The sequence below is a fragment of the Culex quinquefasciatus genome, chromosome 2 (genome assembly GCF_015732765.1).
Source record: "Culex quinquefasciatus strain JHB chromosome 2, VPISU_Cqui_1.0_pri_paternal, whole genome shotgun sequence".
Classification (NCBI taxonomy): Eukaryota; Metazoa; Arthropoda; class Insecta; order Diptera; family Culicidae; genus Culex; species Culex quinquefasciatus.
This window is the reverse complement of record NC_051862.1, coordinates 5,194,011-5,218,081: the sequence shown is the minus strand read 5'-3', so window position 1 is coordinate 5,218,081 and position 24,071 is coordinate 5,194,011. Positions and strand designations below refer to the sequence as shown.

Genomic DNA, 24,071 nt, shown 5'->3' with positions numbered 1-24,071 from the left:
GGACACTTTTGCTTCGAATTCCGGACACTCGATTTTGCTTATGAATCGCACAAATTTGGACTGAAATGTTAGTGAATGGCATTCTTTAAGCCTCAAATAAGCTGTTAACATCAAAACAATCGATAGTTTATATAAAAATTTGCTAGAATTTAAGGAAATCAAAAACATAAATTTCTGCTTTGCTTTCCCGGTGCTTCGGACGTCTATGAAATATTTCCGTTGAAATGTTTCGCATTTTTGGTAAACTCATATTTTTATTTAATTTAATTGTGTTGGCATTAACTACAGCGTCCATACAAACTTTAAATGAAAGTTGATGTTAGAATTCATCAAATAACACAGTTTTGACATTCATAATGCGAACTTATATCCAAATAATTGATAAAGAAAGTTGAAGTGTCCGGATTTCGAAGCGTCCGGGAATTCGAATCATGACGTTATGAAAAAGGGGAAAGTGGGGCAAGTGTAACACGCTTAGGAAATGCTCGTTATAAGCCACTAAAAACATTAAAAAATCTGTCGGATTTTTCATAATCATCGTATTCCAGGTCTTGACTAAGACTTTGATAGAACAAGTTTTTTAAAAAAATCCTGTTTTTTATGTAAAAAAAGGATTTAGATTTTTTTTTTTATTTTCCGTTCGTTCTACTCAACTAGTGGGGCAAGACGAACAACCCGTTGGGGCAAGAGGAACAATGCATGAAACAACATGTTAGTTTGCTAACAATTGAACTGTTGTCACTAAGATACATCATATTAGAATAAATTTGAAACGTGTATTTAATTTTTGGATTAAAAAATAATATTTTACTAAACATTTGATCGTTTTCACGAGAATAAAATTACTTAGATGATAAACAGTAAATTTTCATAATATGGACAGGGACAAATTTTTAAACAATTGTGTATCAGTTTTAAGTACTTTTTTGTAATTATTTCCCAAAAAAAATGTGTTGTTGCAGCAATTCGTATTTTTTCCATACTAAAAATCCTTATGGTACACTTGCCCCACCTGAACATGATTTTTTAAAAGCTCTCAACAAAAATAACCAATAGTTAAATCATACTTTATAATAGGTGCATGTCATTGGTAGGGAAACTACTCATCCAGGAAAAATAGCATTTTGATAAAATGAGCCTTAAAACGAAACAAAAGCCTTATTTTGTACTTTCCAAATATTATTTAAAAAACAAAGGTTTCGAAAAAATCGTCATTAAATCTTATGCCCCGTGGCGTTTACGTCGTTTTGGCGGTTATGTGGTAGTAGAATCAGCCAATTGCATTGCTAGCAACAATTCCTCATACTGAAAATCATCAAAATTGTAAAAATTACGACCGTACGCACGATTGTTCTTCTTGTCCCATATGGTCGTCTTGCCCCACCTTCCCCTACAAAGGAACCGAAGAAGTTTTTTTTTTAAATTTTGATAAATTTTCAAGTAGGAATTTAATTTTGCGTTTTTTAATGTCATTTATTTTTTTTTTTTATTTATCATAAAGTTCCGTGACTTTCCCTGACTTTATCATTTCAACTAAAATATGACAAATCCAGCTTTTTCCTGAATTTTTTCAGAAATTATCACCATGACATTGACCATCTTAAAATATTGTTTTTTAATCAACTGAGTGAAGAGTTGATACTGTTCGATTCTTTCGAATCTTTGTAATAAACTTAAAACTGTGATTAAAATTATTCAAAAATATCATAGTTTCACATGGGACAACTATGAATTTATGGGCAATTCAGTAACATTTTGTAAACAATGTATGCAAGACCGACTAAATGCACATTTTTGACAGATTTAAACAAAATAATACACGCAGAAAAATAAGGCATATTTTAATAAACAAAACGTTTTGTTGATTTGAAAATCAAGATTTTTGTTGAATCAACGCTAAACGTCAAAGCTACTTTTTCAAAACAACAAAAGATTTTTTTGGAATGGAAAAAATTACGGTCTGTTTCAACGCAAAATCGGCGTTAATTATATTCAACAAAAAATGTTTGAATCAAACCTCGTATAGGCAGATTCTACAAAATATTTTTCTGCGTGTACTTTTAGTATGGATCATTTTCCACGTGAAGTGGACTTTTTTTTCGTAACTTTTAAGTTTTATTTACATTTATATCTGTTAATTTATAGGATATTTTTATATAGAAGATGTTTAGTATTCAATAATAAAACACATTTTTGTCAACAAGACCACAACAACAAAACAATCTGAACAGAAAACGAAAAACCCTAGGGAAAACCACGACAATATTCTCAATAAAAGCAATTCCAACAACAAAAACACCAAAACAGCAAGCAAACATGACCATCCGACGAGAGGCACCAGTTGTTGGTGATTATCTTCGAAGATAAACAATTTTTTCCCTCCCAACCCTCACAATATCCCAACTTCCAAGCTCCTGGTTCTTCTTCCGGCCTGCCTTCCAACCGATGGCCAATATTTCTCAAACGACAAAATGGCCAACACAAGAAAAGCAACAAAAAAAAAACATCAGCTTTCCCTCCGGGGAAGAACCATATAAATATTCAACACTTTGGAGCAATATTTTGCGGCCATAAGGCGAGGAGGCGGAAGGAGGCTGGCTGAAAAAAATAGTAGTTTTTCTTGTGCTACAAATCAACCTTCGGCTTCGGGTGTGGAAAGACCGGAAGGAAGGTACCCAGGGTGGATTAAAAGTCCGGAAATGAGTTATGGGATTGTTGTTTTCTTCGGCGGTGGCAAGTTTAGTTTTTTAAGGGATCACACACATATTACTCAACGAAAAGGAGGATAAAAAAGTTGATCCACACTTTGGGACCGCTTTGGGGCTTTCGGGTTCAAGGACGGGTACGTTTTTGAAGACTGAGTGAAAAACTGGTGACCCAGGTCTTCATCGACATGTTTACCAAACCCATGGCAGGGCGGCCTGTAGCGGTTGTTGTTCTAGACCTTGTTCTGAAAGTGTATGATTTATAGGATGAATTCTTGGGGGATCACTTTCTGAGGGTCTCGGTGATGGACGCAAAGGGAAAAGGTTTAGGATCTTTTTGTTTGCAGAAAGTCTGAATAAACAAAGCTAACAGACCGGGGATTTTTTATTGCAATGGAGTCGAACCCAAACAAACTTTGAAGAAAGTTTAGAGTTATTAAGAAAACTGAAGGCAATTAAATGAAAATTTATCTCATAAAGTTAGAAAGCTTTTATAAACAAAGTTTTTACTTTGACCGGATAATCCAAGTTCAAAAATAGACCTCACTGTTTGTCACCGTTGGAAAACTCTCATCGAACTGAATCGCGATTAGTCCCTTTCATCCCTTTAATGAGACTAACTTTGTCCATCCCCTTGAACAATCTGGCCCAGAGTAATTACCCGGAGTCTTCCGTGTCAAAAGGTGTAAAACAAAGGCTGATTGGAGGGAATAAAAGCCGGGATTTCCCCCGTACATTCGAGCTTAAGAGCCTTTCCACCTTCGCCACGAAGCTCGCCCTAATGAGTCATTTCAACTGAACCGAAGCATCCTTGAAGCCTGGTGCTGGTGACCAATCGAGAAAAACCCCGGTAGTAAAACTTCCAAGCTGGTGACCTTTTTTTCCCCCTCCACCCAGTGATGAAGCTCATTAAAAATGAAACAATCCTTTGCGAAAGGCAGCGCGGCCCTGTCAATTTTCCGCACTGACAGTCACCAAATTGGTTCTTTTTCCCACCTTCCACCCCACAAGCACCTTCCGCCATTAAGCCTAATGAAATTATAAACCTTTCGGTGACCTCACGGGTAAAAAGCTACGCCACGGTTCGTTGGTCATATCGATGTCGCAACAAAATCGGCCACACAGGTCAGTCGAGCCAGTCGGAGCGCAAAAGTTTAAATAATTTAATTTGGCTCACTTAATAGGCACCAATTGGGCGTCATTTTTAATGCATTTGGCGGGAAAACGCATCGGAACGTGAATTAAATTGTGCTGATGAAATTTTCACGAGCACTTTTTCGGTCGTCTCACGCAGCATATCACGACGTCAATGAACTCAGAATGGAACGATGATAAAATGTGAAAGAGTTGTTTCATATATTTTTGTGAATAATTATTTTTTCTTGAATCTTGTTTCTTAAAATATTGTAAAACTTGAATTATTATGATAGGCCATTATTACTATCATTTTTTAATTTATTTTGAATATCACAATTAATTTTTATAAAAAAGAAAAATATCATTGAATTTATGAAAAAAAAAATCCTAAGCATTTGAGTCATAAACTGATCTGTGGTCAGAAAATTCAAGCAAAATTCATTCAAACTTGAAAACAATTATAGTGTTTTGAAATCGGGATGATTTTAGCAATTCATTACAATTAAAATTACATTAAAAATTATCACATTATAACAAAACGTATTTTTTCCTGAATTTTTAAAATGAAATATGTCTTGCAAAATGATCAGAAATTTCGCCTATTTCTGTAGGAGTATTTTTTCAGGTACTCAAAATTTTAACAAAATGACGTATTAACCAAAAAAAATGCAAAGTTCATTTTTTCCATTATGGGTATCGAATTTTCATCAAATTTTCACAAAATTACGTGTTTTCGAAAAATACTCTAAATTTAAGTTATTGGAATATGGTTATATTAATTTTTCTTACTCTTGGTGAAACCTTTATTTTCAAGCAATAATTGTTCCAAAATGTATTATGATGTAACACACAACTGAAAGGAACTCCAAAACTCTGTAATGTACCTCAAAAGAACTTATTGTACCTTGGTTATTCACCAATAAAACCGGATTGAATTGAAAAAAAATAATGAAATATGGTTATCAAATAATCGGAAGTTTTTCAAACTTTTTGTCACAAAAAAATATTTTCGAAAATGCTTTTCTCAAAACTATGTATTTTTGAAAAAAATATTCAAAATTTTAGTTTATTCAATGTATGGGTATCAAATGATCGGAAGTTTTGTATACATTTGGATAAAAATAATGAGGTAGTTACAAAAAAAATTTAAAAGTTTTGTCAGCCCCCCTTCCCTCTTAAAAATCGGCCCGAAAAATCAGCGGCAAATAAATATTTTTTTAAAAAAGCTTAAGAATTTAAATGCAAATATAAGTGCAATCAGATGAAATCAATTTGAAATGGATTCCCCTGCGTTTAAAATCATTTCTAGGATGTTTGTGTTTGTTTAAAAATTTCTTGCTTTTTTGTAAATTTTCGATTTTAATTACCACAAAAGTTTTTTTTCGCAAAAAAAATGTTTTCGTCAAATCTAACATTTTAAGAAAACTAATGATTACAAAACTACTCAACTGGTGTAATATGCATTTCAAAAACACTTTTTTCATTCAAATGTTAAAACTATTGCGTGTTATTTAAATTTTTATGTTTTTTGTCCCCCCTCCCTTCGGCCAAATATTTTTTTAAGAAATCCAACATTTTCACGAAACTATATATTTACGAAAACAAATTGAAAAATTTAGTTTTTTACAAAATGGGTATCAAATGACCAGGAACTTTTGTCCATTTCAATATTCTTTCACAGAACTACCTGTTTTTCGTACTTAAAAAAATGTTTTTTACGTTGTTTTGCTAATTTTTCGAGTATTTATGAAAAAAGCATTATTTTTATCGAAATATATGGAAAATTCCTTATAATTTGATAGCCGTATGGTAAAAAACAAAAAAAAATCGAAAATAGGTGGATTTGTGAAAAATTCAAATATGTTATCAAAAATACGTTTTTTGTAATTTTTTTAAAGTATTTGCAAAAAACATGATTTTTAACAAATTTATGAAAAAATCCCCATTCGAACTAAAATTAGAGTATTTTTTTAAAATACGTAGTTGTGTTACAATTTTAATAACTTAAAAAAAATCCATCGAAATGTATGCAAAATTTCTGATCATTTTTTTACCAAATTGCAAGAAACTATAATTTTCTTTTTTTCCATAAAAATTTGGTTTTGTGAAAATTGAAAATATATCCAAAAAGCAATACTTTTAAGAGCGAGTCCACGAACAGGGCATACCCCTTTGTATGGAACGTCGTTTGGACCTCACCAATCTGCCTGAAATTTTCAGGGGTTGTTTGTACATATAAAACTAGCATCTGGCCAAAATATGAGCACTCTAGGTCAACGGGAAGTGGGGCGAATCGGGATACGAAGTTCAAAAACGTCTCAGGAACACGATTATGATAAAGTTATTACCAGAAAATGGGATCTAAGGGGTCCTCCGAGCGAAAATTTACTACCAAAAAATTCACTAAAAGTAAAAGTGTCTATTTGATATGTAAACTGCCTTACCCAAAGCGGTCTCAGTCTCATATGGTAGTTCCAGATGTCCCCTACAAGCTGCAGGTCGAACCGAGTTGATATCAGGATAGAACACTTTTTTATTTCAGTTTGAAAATTATGCTATTTTTTCACTAAAATGCTGATAACTCCCTTCAGAATTAACCAATTTGGATGCTCTACCCTGCATTTTGTTGCATTTTTGAAGCCCTTTCAGATGCATCTTGTATTTTGAAATTAAATTGAATTTTGCCTAAGTTATAGCCTTTTAAAGATTTATTACGTTTTTGAACTTTTAAACTTTGCGTCCCGATTTGCCCCACTTCCCGTTGACATAGAGTGCTCATATTTTGGCCAGATGCTAGTTTTATATGTACAAACAACCCCTGAAAATTTCAGGCAGATTGGTGAGGTCGATGCGAGATGGGTATGCTTTGCTCGTGGACTCGCTCTTAAGGAAATGATTGAAAAATTATCGATCATTTTATACTGCATTCATTAAAACTCGATAGTTTGGGGTTTTTGATAGAAAATTCTTAAGTATTTTTGTGAAAATGTTCATGTAATTTTGACTGCAATTTTTATTTTACATAATCTCAATTCTTAAATGCTTTATTTTGTTTGTTATTTGAATGATTTTAAATAGAGTTTATTTGTTATGTTCCTCTCAAAATCACAATCTCAAAATTGTACGATCTTATAACGGCAAAGACTTGATACCTGAAGAAATATGTTTTCATAAATTTATTGATACTTTGCAAATTTGTTACAGAGGCTTATCTGTAATGATTTACTAATAATTTTGTGATCCTTTTTTGTTTTTTTTTATTTGAAATTTTTTTTTGTGGAATTTTATGATCGATTTGGTGTTTTTGGCAAAGTTGTAGGTTTTGCTTGGAGCTGTTAAAAAAGAACATTGAAAAATACAGTTATTTAACTCCACATTTTATCACTTATAGTCAAATACCTTTTTTTGTAGCTGGCTTAAAATTTTAATATTTTTAATATTTATTTTTGACGCAAAAAAATTGCTCTTAAGAATGGTGCTGAATTTAACTGCAATTTTTTAATATTTGCAAAAAAAAATGTTATTTTCCAACCAATTGCCATGAATTTTTGTAAAACTTTTTCAGAAATGTAAACTCAAATTTGTAATCTAAAATAACATTGTGTTGTTATAAATTCAATTTTCAAGATATTAGCAGTTTTAAGCTGATATTTTCTAAAAAGAATCATATTTTTATTTGTAAAAAAAAACCTGAAAACACTTTTTTTTTTAATTTGAGCTGCTTTTCTGAATATTTATTTTTTAGACTTTGTTTACCGGTCTCTGAAAATTTTAAAATAAATGATAAATTATGTTTTTACCAGTGTAGCAGTTCTAGCCTCAATATCTCAACTGGTTCGATTTTGAATGTGCAAAAAAAAAAATTCTTTTGGGATTTTCTGTACAGTTCATTGATAAAGATTTAATTTTTTGAAACAATCGTTGATAGTGCCGAATTCTTTTTTTTAATGGTTGGCATGATTTTAAATTTTCGATTTTGAATTAGCAGAAAAATTTACAAAGAGTTTAATATTTTTTCATTGATGGTCAAATTAAAAAAAAATCCGGGATATCTAGCTGTTGAAAAATGAAGTTATTAGATGATACTAAGAAAAATCCTTATAACAATAGAAAAACAATGGCTAGAAGCCTCAAAATAATGTGGAAGGGCCGGAGCCGAAGTAGGATCAATGAGTACATCTCGATCGTACTTAATTTTAACAGTATCTTACGTGAGCTAAATAAAAGCTTTTTTGTTTTTATTTATTTGTAGAAATTATTTTTTTTCTTAATAATTATATTATTTGTGCGAAAAATTAAGAGAAATAATGGTTTTTACAAATGATATTCTTTCAATAAAAATTTCAAATTCATATTCCATAATATTATCATTTTATATTATGGCAAAGGTGGCATATTTTTTGTCAATGATTCACATAATAACGCAGATTACTAACCGGAATTTATAATCAAATCAATTTCCACCATCCAAGGGTTCGCAAAAGGCCAAAACCGAATCCCCTGTCGACATAAAATTGAACCCAAAATCGTCATCGGAATAAATCACATTCCCAAAACGGCACCCATATAACTTGCATTCCACCACACCACACACCAAGCCGGAAAATTACGTTCGGAAAAGCCGAAACGCCACGGAGACAATCTTTCTTTTCCGGCTGGCTGCTTTTCCCTTGCTGCTGCTGGAACATTTTCATTTGCTTTTCGCTCTGTCTGTTTGACTCTAGTCGATATATCAAGCTGGGAGGACGAAAACGAAGCAAAAAAAAAGTCCCTACATCGTCATGTTTGCCATTAATGCCGCTTTTTTCGCTTTAGTCATTTATTTTCCCTTTTCTTTCTTTCTAGGTTAATGCATTTAAACGGCTGATAAAGATGGCGAAAATTGTGCCAAATTATGCTCCATCCGGTCGAGTGACACAACCGTTGGGGCTTTCTTCGGCCAGCAGCAGCTCGAATCAGCACCAGAACCAGCAATAATCACATCGTGGAGGGTAAATTAAAGTTCTCTTGGGAAGGGAAAAGTTGGGAAAGCGTCGGCGAAAAACAGTTAAGCGAGCGGGAAAATTACGATAACACAGTTTGTTACACCGAACCAACTTTGGGCGGAGCAAAAAAAAGTAAAGAAAAGAAAAAGAACACGATTAATTTCATGGATGGCGAAACGAACTTCTTGCCGGACCTGGCTTCCTGTGAGGGGGAAAAAGGAAAAACTTTATTTTGACGTTGACTCTTTTTTTTGCAGACTCATTTTGCAGAAAATTTCATTGCACATTGCTGCAGTTGCGACCAAAATTGATGAAGTCTCTTGTGTGAACGAGAGCAAAAATTGTTGGAAAAGTCAGCAACGAATTGCTGCTGGAATTGTAACTCTATAAGGAAAATAATTTATCGGTTGGGTTTTCCCCTTGGACCAACGAGCATGTTGAGGGCACAGTAAAAATTTCATTTTTAAAATGACTGGAAGCAAATAGTTAGATTTCCTTCAAATTTGAAACATGTGATTTTTAAAATTCATTATTTTTTTAAAGTGTCACACAAAAAACTTGCCTCAACAGCACTAGAAGTAATTTGAAACAATTGTGCGTCCAATTTTTAACTTTTTATTACGCGACCCATTGAACGGCAAAGTGAACCGAAGAGTGCCTCCTCAACCATTGGAGAATTCGAGTGCTGCATTTTATGAGCTATTTCCGTGCTGTTGTTGTTATTTTTTGTCCGCTTTCCAAAGGGAAAACCATCTGGCTCTTCCTTTTTGCCACCAGGGAAGCTCGGGAAAAGTAGCCGTCCCGCGTTTTGGGGGGAAATGGAAACTTCTGGGCAAGAATAAATAGTGCAGGCAGTGCAACGTGGTTGTTTCGCAGAGTAAATAAAAACAGTTGAATGCAACTGCGCGAAAATAAATTACAATAAATTTTCATGATAGTTTTGGGCCTGGCTTTGCTGTTGCTGGGTTTGGTTGGATATTTTTTAATGCTCTTTATTCACCAGTAAGGCAGTTTCCTTTTCAAATAAAAAAAATCGGAAAACAAAAAAAAAATGCTGAAAATTTACATTTTTAAGAAAAAATATACATTTCATTGAATACAACCGTGATCAAAGGTGACATTGGGGGTAAGATTGAGTCAAACAAATTTCAACATTTTTGTAAGACCCAATTTCACCCCCAGACTCAATGTCACCCTTATGATGGTATTTAAAGTACATTGTTTATCGTTTGTTTATGCCTCTCAACAATGGCTATTAAAACATTTCAAACAAAAAAATGAATTTTGAGACCGTAAATCGAAAAAAGACTTAAAACTATAATATACAAAAAAAAATACGATAAGACTCTTGTCAGACTTCAAAATTAGGGTGCAAAAATATATTTTCTCAAAACACTTCAAAATTTCAATGAAACTTAAGTGGTGCAATCAGCTGAAATCAATTTTAAATGGATTCCCCTTAGTTTAGAATTATTTTTACTCAAACGAGTTTATTCCAAAATCATTTGAATTTTTGAAAACTTTCGATGCACAGCACAGCAAAAAGTATGTTTTTTTAATCAAATATAGAGTAAATTTTCAAAACAACCTATGAGTCATGAGCGTCCTATTCAGAAAGGACCTTTTGAAAATTTAATCTAGAAACCTTATATTTGTTTAAGATTTTTATGATTTTTGGATATATTAATTTTCGAAAAAAAAATGCAAAATGAGGAAAGGACCACTTTTCAATTAAAATCACATTAACTCAATAAACTACAACAACCTCAGATAGGCCTTTCTTTCTATCCTAAAATACTTTTTTCGTTTAATTTCTAATGAACATAAGTATAATAATGGTAATTAATTCCAATCAATGGATTTGATTTTTATAAATTCTAAATTGCTTGAGATTCAAGTTTCAAAAATATACAAAAATATTTTCTTTATCAAATCGAAACACTTGTTGACTAAAAAAACGCACATTGAATGTGTAACATGATGATTAACAAAAAAAAGTGGACTCAAAGATATTTTGAAATTTAAGACGTTTTCAAATGGTTTTTATTTATGTTTTTTACGAAAACAAACGATTTTAGAACACACCATTTAAATATCATGATTGTAGAACATTTATTTGTTTTACTTTTAAAATTGATCAAATCACTCAATTATCTTATATCAAGATCATTAGTTAAAAAATTAAATGATTTAGACACTTTTTCTTTAAATTCTATTTTCACAGTTATTAGTAGGATATGTGAATTTTCACGATTTCGCAGATAGCGTGAAATTTATTAAATTCCACAATTCCAGCGAAATCTCGTGAAATTCGAAAATTTTCTAAAATCATTGCTTGAAACTAAATAATTTTACAAATATTTTATCCAAAACGGTATTGTGTGTAAATTTGATTAGCTTCCAATTCAATTATTAAATATTGAAAAAGAGAAATGTTTCAAAATAAAATATGGAATAAATAACAGACTGAAGTTTATAAAAAATCACAAAAAAAATCATAATTCATTTCGGAATCACCAACTTCAAATCATTTATAGAGAAAAGTATGGTTGCAATTAGGCTTTGGCAAATTTTGTTTGATGTTTTTCGTTTCTCCTTTTCAAAATTGTTCAAAATATGCTTAATTTGCATTGAAAAAAATAAGTACAATTGATTAAAATCGCTGTATTTTTTCCCAATTTTGAGTTATGGAAGCAAAGATTGTAAATAACAGTAGCACTCCGGAATTGTTTAAAGACTTTATTGATATTTTGTAAAACGTAAAATGAGCAATCAACACTTTTTTTTGTGAGTGTATTTTAGCGTTTTATTTTAAATATTTCCGTGATGTTTTGTAGTTTCGGATAGTTGCCGTGAAAAATAACACATTATTAGGTATCCATTTCAATTTTTCATAAAAATTTACAGATAATATTTTGTTTTGATGATTGAAAACATTGGATTGTTTCCAAAAAAGTAAAAAAAAGCAATACCGCTGTCGCATGCAAACCCAAGTAACATTTTTTCCAGGAGTTCTACAAGAGCTCTTCAAGATGGCTACAGCATAGCAGTTTGGACCGCGGTAGGATATAACTCTCTTCAAGTACTCTTCCAAACTCCTGAAGAAGTTTTGAAGAGAATTTTATCCTACCGCGGTCCAAACTGCTATGCTGTAGCTATCTTGAAGAGCTCTTGTAGAACTCCTGGAAAAAAATGTTACTTGGGAAATCATGCACATCACCTTTGTGAGCAAAAGCATGTAACATTGTATGAGGGTAATTCTCCGCCAACTCACACAGCAGTTGCCCCGACCCCTCTTCGATTTGCGTGAAACTTTGTCCTAAGGGGTAACTTTTGTCCCTGATCACGAATCCGAGGTCCGGTTTTTGATATCTGGTGACGGAGGGGCGGTACGACCCCTTCCATTTTTGAACATGCGAAAAAAGAGGTGTTTTTCAAAAATTTGCAGCCTGAAACGGTGATGAGATAGAAATTTGGTGTCAAAGGGACTTTTTTGTAAAATTAGACGCCCGATTTGATGGCGTAATCAGAATTCCGAAAAAACGTATATTTCATCGAAAAAAAAACACTAAAAAAGTTTTGAAAATTCTCCCATTTTCCGTTACTCGACTGTAAAAAAATTTGGAACAAGTTATTTTATGGGAAATTTAATGTACTTTTCGAATCTACATTGACCCAGAAGGGTCATTTTTTCATTTAGAACAAAATTTTTCATTTTAAAATTTCGTGTTTTTTCTAACTTTGCAGGGTTATTTTTAAGAGTGTAATAATGTTCTACAAAATTGTAGAGCAGACAATTACAAAAATTTTGATATATGGACATTAGGGGTTTGCTTATACACATCACGAGTTATCGCGATTTTACGAAAAAAAGTTTTGAACAAGTTGGTCGTCATTGATCATGGCTGTCATGGTCACCCGCGACAGACACGGACGACGAAACAAAGAGAAACGCAAAATGTAACTTTTTTTTTTGTATTTTTATTTTCACAGTTATAAGTAGGGTTTATGTGAATTTTCACGATTTCGCAGATAGCGTGAAATTCTTGAAATTCCACAATTCCATCATTGCTTGAAACTAATATTTTATCCAAAACGGTATTAAGTGTAAATTAAATAAGCTTCCAATTCAATAACGTGATATTTTGAATTCTTATTTTTGAAAGGATCAAAATATTTAAAAAGAGAAATGATTCAAAATAAAATATGAAATAAATAACAGACTGAAGTTTATAAAAAATCATAAAATAAACATAATTCATTTCGGAATCACCAACTTCAAATCATTTATAGAGAAAAGTATGGTTGAAATTAGGGCAAATTTTGTTTTATGTTTTTCGTTTCTCCTTTGCAAAATTTTTCAAAATATGCTTAATTTGCATTGAAAAAAATAAGTACAATTGATTTAAATCATTTTATTTAGTGTATTTTGGCGTTATTAAATTTGGCACTTTAAAGCTTTTTTTCCAATTTTGAGTTATGGAAGCAAAGATTGTAAATACCAGTAGCACTCCGGAATTGTTTAAAGACTTTATTGACTTTTTTGTAAAATGTAAAATGAGCAATCAACACATTTTTTTTTGTAGTGAGTGTATTTTAGCGCTTTATTTTAAATATTTCCGTGATTTTTTGTACACAGCAAAAAATTTGAATGTAAAATCGCATGCGAAAGCATGCACATGACCTTCGTCAAAATAAACACTTAATATTACACACTGCATGTACATTTTTTGCAAACACAAAAAAAAAGTTGCAACCGCCGGGATTCAAACCCAGCACCAACAGTAAGGACTGGCGCCTTAGCCCACTCGGCCATCAGACCGATGAAAAGCTGTAAGGATAAACAATATATATGAGCTTGACATTTCGGTCAAGTTGGTTTCTCATACTGATGGGCTACAAATTTCAGGGTTTAAAATCACATAAAATTACATATAATAATGCAATATTTATTTTACACCCAGGTCTTTTACACGCAGCTGGATTACTACTATTTTAGCTGTGTAGTTTCGGATAGTTGGCGTGAAAAATCATGCAGCCTAGTTATTAGGTATCCATTTAAATTTTTCATAAAAATTTACAAATAATATTTTTTTGATGATTGGAAACATTGGATTGTTTCCAAAAAAGTAAAAAAAAAACAATACCGCTGTAAAATTTTCAAAATTGACAACATTGTTGTTCAAAATCGGAAAAACTGATGATGATTTTGGATACAATTCAATGAAAAACAAAGTAGTTTTTTTTTACATGGGAATTGCAAAAAATATGTTGTGTCATGTTTTAACTTGAAATAAAAATTCAAATGACTCTCCCCAGAATTCGAAATATTTCATTTCACGTTATGAAGGCCAATGATTCATTCATATCTATTTAAGTTTTGACTGCCGATTCAGTTTAAAAATTAAAAAGAACTGCGTGCAAAAATGTATAATCATATAAAACATTTGGAGAAAAACAAGTTTTTTTTATAAGCACATAATTGACTATGAAGTTTAGTAGTATCACTTTTATCTCCGTTGCTTTCATTTTTTTAATGAAAGTTACAATCATAAAAGCTCCTTTATTCCAAAAACGCAACCACACAGCGACAATCTTAATTAGAATCCACTACTTTTTTTCCGGGAAGTGTGTATCCAAGTAACATTTTTTTCCAGGAGTTCTACAAGAGCTCTTCAAGATAGCTACAGCATATCAGTTTGGACCGCGGTAGGATAAAACTCTCTTCAAGTTCTCTTCCAAACTCCTAAAGAAGTTTTGAAGAGAATTTTATCCTACCGCGGTCCAAACTGCTATGCTGTAGCTATCTTGAAGAGCTCTTGCAGAACTCCTGGAAAAAAATGTTACTTGTGTAATTTACTACCAAATATACGACCAGAAACCACAGCTGGTGTAACTTAAGAAAGAGTAAACAAGGCTCGCTCGCAAGCTGTGTACATTGTGTTGCACCCGAAAAATTTATCGAACAAAAAAAATGTTATTTTTGCACCAAACACCGGGTCACACATGCTTTGTGTCCCACATTGAGCCAGACAAAGACCATAAACATTTTTTTCTCTCTCTTTCTCTTTTTTCATTACAGAAACCCTCTCTCTCACGTGTGTGTCTGGTGCAAAATAATATAAAGAAAAATCCCCCACAAACAAACAGTGCAAATAATAATAATAAAAATAATAATAACAATCATAAAGCAGTTCAGGGCCCGGCTTGACAGTGTTAAAAATTTGCGAAGCAAAGGAAGAAAGTGGATTAGTGTGCAACAGCAGAAGCAGCAGGTCGCAACCGGAAGTAAGTTGTGACAAGTCGCTGTGTGTGTGTGTTTGTGGCCCTCGAGCAACAGCCAGCAGAAGCAGGTTGGCAGATTTTGGCTCATCGCCAAACAAACGGGCAACCAAGGCTCGCGACCAAGAAAGGAAAATAACAAGAATAAGAGCAACGGTCTCCGGAGGCTGTGTGTCTTTGTGTGTGTTCAGAGAAGTGTCTGGTGCTAGCGATGCGAAATCCGTGAGATTGTGTAAAGTATCATAACAGTAACCGCAACGGGTTTTTCATACCTTTGTGCAACAAAAGAGCCGGATTTGTTGGTGATAGTGAGGGGAAATTCGCCTGCAGGCTTCAGGAAATAAGAAGAAGAAGAAGAAGGAGGAAATTCATCCTCCCCATCGCCATCATCGTTACAAACATACACACTCACACAGGAGGAAACGAGCACAGTAAAGGTGGAAAATTATGGCCGGATATGTGTGTCATATTTTACTATTTTTTCTGTTCGCCCAGGAAACGGCTTACGGTAAGGAACCAAAACCATTACCTCTTTTTTCGTCTCTTAATCTTGGTCGTTTTTTTTTGGGGCTTGCTTCCTTCTCGTTCTCCCAAAATGTTGTCACACCTGCACGCCACCTCACTACCCTACCCTTGAGTATTTATTTTTATTGTGCAACATTTTCGGACTGCTTTTGGTCTGCGGCAGCGACGTCTCGGTGAAATTATCTGGCAATCAAGATGAAATATATATTTACGTGTCCTGGTGTCGTGTGTGTGTGCATTTGGTGTGGCTGTGCAGGGTTTTAGATCATTCCCTTGAGGAAAGGGAAGGGAAAGAGGAAAGAACTCTATCACGTGGTGGTTTAGTGGTCATTTTGAGGAGGGATTTGGGGCAATGAAGTACGCAGAATTGATATTTTGTTTGATGAAGCTGAATTTTAAATGTAAGATATAAAATAAGATTTAAATATCTAAGTGCAACAAATGTGTTTAGAGGGATTTTCCCTAAAAATTTAGAAAATTTAGGATTTTTTTTATTTGGATTAAACTTTGTGTGTATTTTTTCAATAACCAGCGAGGTTTTTTGCGTCATTAGTTTTTCCATACAAATCAATACAAAAAATCTCTCAAAAAATATTCAAAATTCGGTATCTTCAGAAAGGATTTGCCTTCCTCACTAAGGAAAGGCAATAAAATCACTCGAAAAATGAACTTCTTAAATACACCTCCTACCTTCACGTATACCTATTAACTCAGAATCAAATTCTGAACAAATGACTGTGGGGATGTGTGTAGACATGATTTTTTTCCACGCGATTTTCTCAGAACTGGCTGAACCGATTTTGGCCGGATCCGCTTTATTATTTTCGCCTTATTATGTTCGTTTTAGGGTCCCCTAAGATCCTATTACATTTTATTCTGTTTAGTACTTTTAAAGTTATGCCATGAAAAAGTTTTTTTGTAAATACAAAAAGGGCGATTTTTGCATAACCTCAAAAGGTCGGGTCTTTTTGTTTACGTACGAGTCGCGCCAGATATGAAACGCCCGGTGGCCACATTGCTTCAAGTGATAGAAACGTTTTTTTCAGATCGATTTGGTGTCTGCCGCAATGTTGTAGATATTGCATAGAAATTCTCAGAAAAAAAGTAAAACTCTAAAAAATACCTCATTTTTCAATTCGGATTTTGCAACTACAAAAATATAATTATTCAATAAGATTTCAAAATCTCTTTTTTTACATGTTTATGACGAAAAAATGTCATATTTTGAGCTATGGCACAATTTGGTCAAAATCATATGACAGCGTTGCCAATTTTTCGAAAAAATCTTATTTTTTTATCGTGTAAAAAAAGAAAAAAAATAATTGCTTTTATTTTGAAATGGCAAAAAAGTACTTGACATAAAATTCGACATAGTGCACCGTTTTTGAGTTATATCCACTAGTTGTGTTTTTTTTTTTTTGTTGATAACAGTAAATTTAACCTGTAAAAGTCATGACCATCATCACCTAAAAAAAACTTTCGAAAAGAAAAGAAAATGGCCTAAACATTTTTTTTTTAACTGAGCAATTCTCTACCAAAACCGGAAATGGATTTTATTTGTATTTTTTTATTTGGCTCAAACTTTATGGGGGCCTTCCCTATGACTAAAGAAGCTATTTTGTGTCATTGGTTCACCCATAAAAGTCTCCATACAATTATGGCAGCTGTCCATACAAAATGGTACGTAAATATTCGAATAACTGTAACTTTTAAATGAATTTTCTGATCAATTTGGTGTCTTCGGCAAAGTTGTAGGTATTGTTGAGAACTATTGAGAAAAAATTGGTACACGGAAAAAATAAATTGCCAATTTTTTAATTAACTTTTTTTTCTACAAAAACTAAATTTCCCAAAAAACGTATTTTTTGATATTTGAGATTTTTTTGATACTTTAAAGCCATAGAGAAACATGGTCAAAAAATCTGCCGCCGAGTTATGATTTTTTGAAAAATAGTGATTTTTGGAAAAAATCTAAATTTCATGCAAAAACAAATTTGACGTAATTTTTTAATTTAAAATTGAATTTCCAGTCGAAAAGTACTTCACAGATTTTTTGATAAAGGTCTCTGTTTTCAAGATTTAGCCACAAAAAGTTTGATTTAAGCGAAATATTTGCAGTTTTTCGATTTTTAAAAATAGCGACCATGAGTGACGATTTCTAAAAATATTTTGTTGAAAAGTTCAGAAAATTTGCTATACAATCAAGTTTCAAAACCATAGCCAGTTATTTTTTTTAATTCTTAATCAAATGGGGAATGGGAGGAGAGATATTAATTGATTCGAAAGCTTGCAGAATGTTGATGCCTAAGTTGATTTTTGGTCTAATTTAGATTTCCATTAAATTAAATATGAACAATTTTTTAGATTCTCAATCAAACTTGTTCATTTGAATTTCATTGTGAAATTTGAAGAAAATGTAAAATCATTTAAAATCTTTCAAAATCTTGCACAGAAAATGATAAATCTTTATTCTGACTAACATTTGAAAAATCTGGCATCCCTAGATTTCTCTGGCAACCTGTCAACGCTGTTGACATTTAAAAATAAATTCAGATTTTTTTTTTTAATTTTTTACTATAATTTTCAAAGTTTATTAGTTTTTCGAAAAATTGGAAATATTGCCAAATGAATTTTGACAAACTTATCAATACCCGGTCAGACGGCAATAACAAAATTTATACTATTTCATTAACAAATACTGTTGAAATAACAGAAAGTGTTATGGAATCTTCTTGAAAAATCCATTTTTCATAAGATTTTAATAAAAGTTTATGTTATCATAACAAAAATTGTTATTGGAATAACATTTGTTGTTATGGAAGAATACCCGAAACTGTTATTGAGATGTTCGGATTAGTTTTTTTAAATAACAAAAAAATAATAACAATGATTTGTTCGATATAGAATCCAGATTTTTTTTTTTTAAAAAAAGGTTCTATAAACCAAATTTTAAATTTCTGCATTTTGGATGTTTTTGAATACCCCTGACTCAAGGCAGTTCTAAAAACACCCAAAAAGCGAAAATTGAAAATTTGGTTTCTAGGACCTCTTCAAAAAAAAAAAAAACTCTAGAACTGAAAGTGATATTAGTCTGTTTTTTATAATAACACTCCAATAAGGTGTCATCCATAAAGTATGACACGCTAAAATCGGCCAAAATTACTCAAGATACTGATTATTGTATGGTATTTTATATCAATGTAACATAACAACTAAAAATATAATAAAATAGACAATATTCTTCTTTTCCTTTTTTGTTTCTTAAGTTGTCTGCCCAAGTAACATTTTTTTCCAGGAGTTCTACAAGAGCTCTTCAAGATAGCTACAGCATAGCAGTTTGGACCACGGTAGGACAAAACTCTCTTCAAGTACTTTTCCAAACTCCTGAAGAAGTTTTGAAGAGAATTTTATCCTACCGCGGTCCAAACTGCTATGCTGTAGCTATCTAGAAGAGCTCTTGTAGAACTCCTGGAAAAAAATGTTACTTGGGTGGTGTTTACACAATTTCATTTTACTAAAAATGTGTTGACGAATTTCAACACAACCCTTGAACAAAATGTTCCGAAAGTAACGCTTAATCTTAATATTTTGTTTATGGCTAGTTTTCTAGCGTGGTGACGCTTCACAGACAAATTGCTTCAGCTGTTGATCACAATCGGCAGTAGACCACTGTCCTCGCTCCAGCGTTGATGCACTATATCCGAGGGCAACGCAGTTAAATTTCGGGCTTGGCTGATTTGCTTCCCATTTCGCGTAGATCAACGGCTGTCCCGTGGGTTCCCAGATGAACCACCGCTTGCTGGACAGGTTACTTGCACCGATCCAGTAGTAGGTTTTTTTCCCCATAGGGCCAGGGGTTGGCTCTGGTGAAGCCGCCACAGCTTCCTCAATTTGACGCTGTTGCTGAGCGCTGGAAACGATCGCCGGTTGCATCCTGATTCTGTGGCAGAACTCGATCGCACCGATCCAATTTGACTAACAAAGTTAAATGATCAAGTATGGAATGATGGAAAGATTAAACTTTTTGACCTACCTCCTTTTGAATAACTACATATTCTTTTGGTTCAGGTTTCTGTGCACAGACAAGAAGACAGCCGAAGCCAAATAGCAAAAATACTGTTTTGAACATGTTTTGTTCGGAATGGTTGACCGTGAACTAAATTCTGTAATAGTGTTGGATCCCTTTTAAAGAGATGTCTTCTCCTTCAATAAAACACTGCATTAAGATAAGATATTGATAATTTGCACTCTGCTGTGATAAAGATAAAACAGTTTCTGGGAATCACTCCTCTAGTCAGGTGCAGGTGCTTTGGTTGTAACGAGTATGTTTGCTTTGCAAATCACGTGCTTTCTCTGGAAGGGTGTTGTTATGTCACACGGAGAAAAAAGAGTTTCCGAAATCGTGAACAAGTGTTCATGAAATGGAAACCTAAAACTAAGTGCTCAAATCCCATGGTACGATTTTGAAAAACATATAATGAAATTTGAACACTTTGTTCGTGGTTCCCATTTTCATGAACGCTTGTTCACGATTTCGGGAACTCTTTTTTCTCCGTGCATAGAATTACATGCTTAAGGTTACGAAAGTTTACAAAGATGTATTTACTTGATTTGAAAGTTTTTGAAAATAATTTCTGGAGATGGTTACTCCGGACAAATAGTTCTCTGAATATTACATAGATACTCTACAGAGCTCATGTTTGCTGCTTAGTAGAAGTCGTGTAGTCCATTGATAAGCATGTAAATATAAAGGACTGATATCGCGAATGTCAACAGTGACTAACGTTGACTGTCTCGAGGCATTCAAATGTTCTGTTCTAAAGAATAAAAAAAAACATTTAATTTCATAGTAAACAAAAAAAAAATCAAATAAACCACAAGTGAATCAAATAACTCACCACAATGTCTTCATTCAAATGCCATTCCCGCTGTCAAATGCCATACAAATGGCCACATTTCAAGCCGTCGGGAACAATTCTTCCCTCTTATCCTGAATCTGCAACTCCCCTTCAAACTCCCAAAATCCCGCATAATGTGATAGCACTTTTATAAACTCTCTCGCCACCGCGGATCGGACCACAAATCCAATTCATTGCGGTGATGGGACTGCTCAAATACTCAACTTTATTACATTTATTACATTACGATCGATGTGGTGCGTGGTGGTTGTCGCCGCTCCCAGGGAAATGGCCCTTTCTTTGTCTAACTCCCGGGTTCTTGATTCAGGGATTCCGGGAAGACCGCGCTTTTACGAGCTTCTTATTTCCCTGGACAAATTCTGGCGCCCGATCCAGTTTTCCGATGTCTCCAGGGGACATCGTTTTGTTCGTGAGGAATATTAAATTCTCAACCGCGATTATGTGTGTGAGTGTGTGTGCGGTTTCGTTAAGTTAGGGGGAAGTAAATTGGTTTTATTGCTGTCCGCGGGATGACTTTTATGGCGATTTGTGGCAGTTCAAAGAAGTGGGGAGTAGATAGAAATCAAATGAATGCAATGTAGAATGGTCATAATTTTGCTTTTATACACACTGAAGTAATGGGAAATTACGTATTTTAGTTTGAAGTACAGTTTCTTTCGACCCGAAATATTTATAACAAGTGCAAATAATTGATGATAAGGTAAAGTTGCTAATTATTTCAACAAACATTCGATTCTTCGTTACTCAAGGCAGAACAAAAAATTTTAAAACTGAAGTGATGTTTAATTTTTCAAAAAGTCATAATTTAATTTACTCTAAGATTAGAAAACAAGTTTTTTGGCGAAAGTTTGAAAAAGTCAACTTTATTTGAAGAATTTTATTTCGGAGGAGTCACCGGAAACTGGACTCGCAATATTTTCGCAAAGAAAATCCAACTCTTTCGAGCACCGATGATCATTCCACGTCCAAAATTGCCGCAGCTGCGGTTGGTGCACAATGTGTACACAATCTTCATTATTGTTGGCGTTGTTTGGCTCGTTGGCAGACCAATTGGTGTATTCAAATGGTTTTCCAGTAGCTAACCACTTGAACGAAAACTTCTGCGCCAGATCACTTCCACCAATCCAATAGTTGTACTTGTTGTAAGATTCCGTAGTGTTGATGAATGTTGCCACCTCATCGTTTTTCGCTTTGGACTCAATAGTCACCAGTTGCATTCCGAGCGAATGGCAATGTTCAACGGCTTTGAACCAGTTGGCCTGAAAAAAAGTTTAGGGACTTTAACAGAAAAAAATACAAAAGTCGTTGACAAAGTACACGAAAAGCTGGAATATGATACGACCAATTCGAACTTTGCACCGTTACTTGCAAAAGTCCATAAACAACTATTAGCACAATCTTCTTTGAATGTTTAAAGTTCGACATGCTGAACAATACTGATTCGCCAGAGTCTCTTGCTTCAACTAGTAACCACATTCACAGTTTCATACATTTTGGGATTCCCGCGAATTCTGCCACGTTTGCGTCATTTCAAAATTCAGTCCTTATCGCTCAAGTTACGTAAAGTTCACATATTCGGCGATGCCTCAAGGTGCATCTCATTTGCTAGCATTTTCAGCAATCGAAAATATCAAAAATATGGATGTACGTAATATTTGTATGACCCTTTTCACGCTTACAATCTCCCATTTTTCGGTATTCTCAGTCTACTTATCATTAGAGATCATTAGTGTGAGGGCCATCCCTATCACCAATGAAGCCACTTTGTGTCATAGATTCACCCACACAAATCTCCATACAATTATGGCAGCTGTGCATTCAAAAATGGTACGTAAATATTCGAAAAACTGTATTTTTCCAAGCATTTTTTTTATTGATTTGGTGTCTTTGACAAAGTTGTAAGTTTTGATGAGGAATTTTCAGAAAAATTTGGTGATTTTTCAATTAACTATTTTTCACAAAAAAAAACAATTTACCAAAATCCGTATATTAAAATTTTATTATATGTGCCAACTATTTAATCTTTTATTTAAAATTAATTGACCAAATTTGCTTTTTATGAAAAATATAATTTGTAATCGAAAAAGGACTGAAAATTTGTTTTGATTAAGTGCACCGTTTTCAAAATTTTACCATTCTGAATTAAATTTTGTTCGATAAATTCCGTTTTATTACTTTTTAAAACAGTGTCCATGGTCCATCAGGATGATGTCAGCTATTAATTGCTCTTATTATTACATGAAATTTTTCACAAAAATATTTTTTTTCCTGTATTTTTAGAAAGAAATGATTCTCGAAAAAATACTCAAATATGTTGTTATTGCAATATGGGTATCAAAAATTCAAAATTTTTCATACATTTCGAAGTTTTTTGAAAATACTACAAAATTTCACAAAACTATGTATTTTAAAAAAAAAACTACAGATTTATTTTTTTTTACAATATATATATATCAAACGGTTTGAACTTTTTATACATTTCAAATGTATAACATCATTTTTGAAAATACAATAAAATTACAAAATAACGTATTTTCGAAAAAATATTTAAAGTTTCAGTTTTTTGTCAATATGGGTATCAAATGAATGGGATTTTTTCTTACATTTTGAATATTGTTTATTTTTTTTAAAAACACTCATCATTTTAACGAAACTACATATTTTCGAAAATAAAGTCTCAAAATTTCAGTTTTTTACAATATATCAAACGATCAAACGATCTAGATTTTTTCAAACATTTAGAAAGTTGTAACACATTTTTTTGAAAATAATCATTTTTTTTTCACAAAACTACGTACTTTTGAAAAAATGCTCAAAATTTCACTTTTTCACAATATGGGTTTCAAATGATCGATATATTTTAAAAAATTTCGAAAGCTTTGCCATATTTTTTTTAAGATACTTAAAATTCACGAGATTACGCATATTTAAAAAAACACTCAAAATTTTAAAGTTTCTTAATTTATTACATTCGAAGTTTTTGAAAAAAATCCGATCATTTGTCACCGAACTGAAATTTGAAATGTTTTTTTTTTTTTCAAAAATACGTATTTTTGTGAAAATTTTGAATGGTTTCTAAAAAGGTTAATATTTCACTCGAAATGTATTAAAACATTCCGATCATTTGACCCATATTGTGAAAAACTGAAATTTTTGAGTGTATTTTTCGAAAATTCGTAGCTTTGTGAATGTTTTGAGTAGTTTCAAAAATGTGTTTATTTTGTTCGAACTGTTTGGATAAATTCTGATAATTTGATACCCATATTGCGAAAAACTGAAAATTTGAGTTTTTTTTGAAAATACGTAGTTTTGTGAAAATGTTGAGTATATTCAAAAATGTTGTTATAACATTCAAAATTTATGAAAAAAAAAAATCCCAATCATTTGCATCCTATAGGGCCAAACATTTAATATTACGCCCCTTTGAAATGTTAGTGTTGTTTAACAAAAAAAAAAAAACACAACTACTTTTTATAAACAGTCCTCATCATGACATACAACTTTACAGAAGACTTGAT

At 32.7% G+C, this 24,071-nt stretch overlaps 2 protein-coding genes across 3 annotated transcripts in view; one reads left to right on the top strand and one right to left on the bottom strand.

The window, feature by feature from the left end:
* The window catches only part of LOC6054484 (lachesin), a 126,679-nt gene that overhangs the window by 42,865 nt on the left and 59,743 nt on the right, over positions 1 to 24,071 (top strand). For both annotated transcript variants that reach the window (XM_038253673.1, XM_038253672.1), the window contains exons 2-3: positions 8,688 to 8,833; positions 14,910 to 15,617. In XM_038253673.1, the coding sequence (XP_038109601.1) occupies positions 15,557 to 15,617 (61 nt within the window). In that variant the 5' untranslated portion in view covers positions 8,688 to 8,833; positions 14,910 to 15,556. The remainder of the gene's footprint in view (positions 1 to 8,687; positions 8,834 to 14,909; positions 15,618 to 24,071) is intronic.
* Positions 21,386 to 22,002, bottom strand: LOC6050169 (lectin subunit alpha). The gene is made up of 2 exons (XM_038253674.1): positions 21,871 to 22,002; positions 21,386 to 21,812 (listed from the first exon to the last, which is right to left on the bottom strand). The coding sequence occupies exons 1-2, from the start codon at positions 21,976 to 21,978 to the stop codon at positions 21,417 to 21,419; spliced, it is 504 nt and encodes a 167-aa protein (XP_038109602.1). The 5' UTR covers positions 21,979 to 22,002; the 3' UTR covers positions 21,386 to 21,416.

What these genes read in the sequence shown, in the direction of transcription:
- LOC6050169 (XM_038253674.1), bottom strand. Translation starts at nt 21,978, where the DNA reads ATGTCGAACTTTAAACATTCAAAGAAGATTGTGCTAATAGTTGTTTAT. An exon ending in ATCATATTCCAGCTTTTCGT is followed by an intron (nt 21,813 to 21,870) that starts GTACTTTGTCAA and finishes ACTTTTTTTCAG; the next exon opens with GCCAACTGGTTCAAAGCCGT.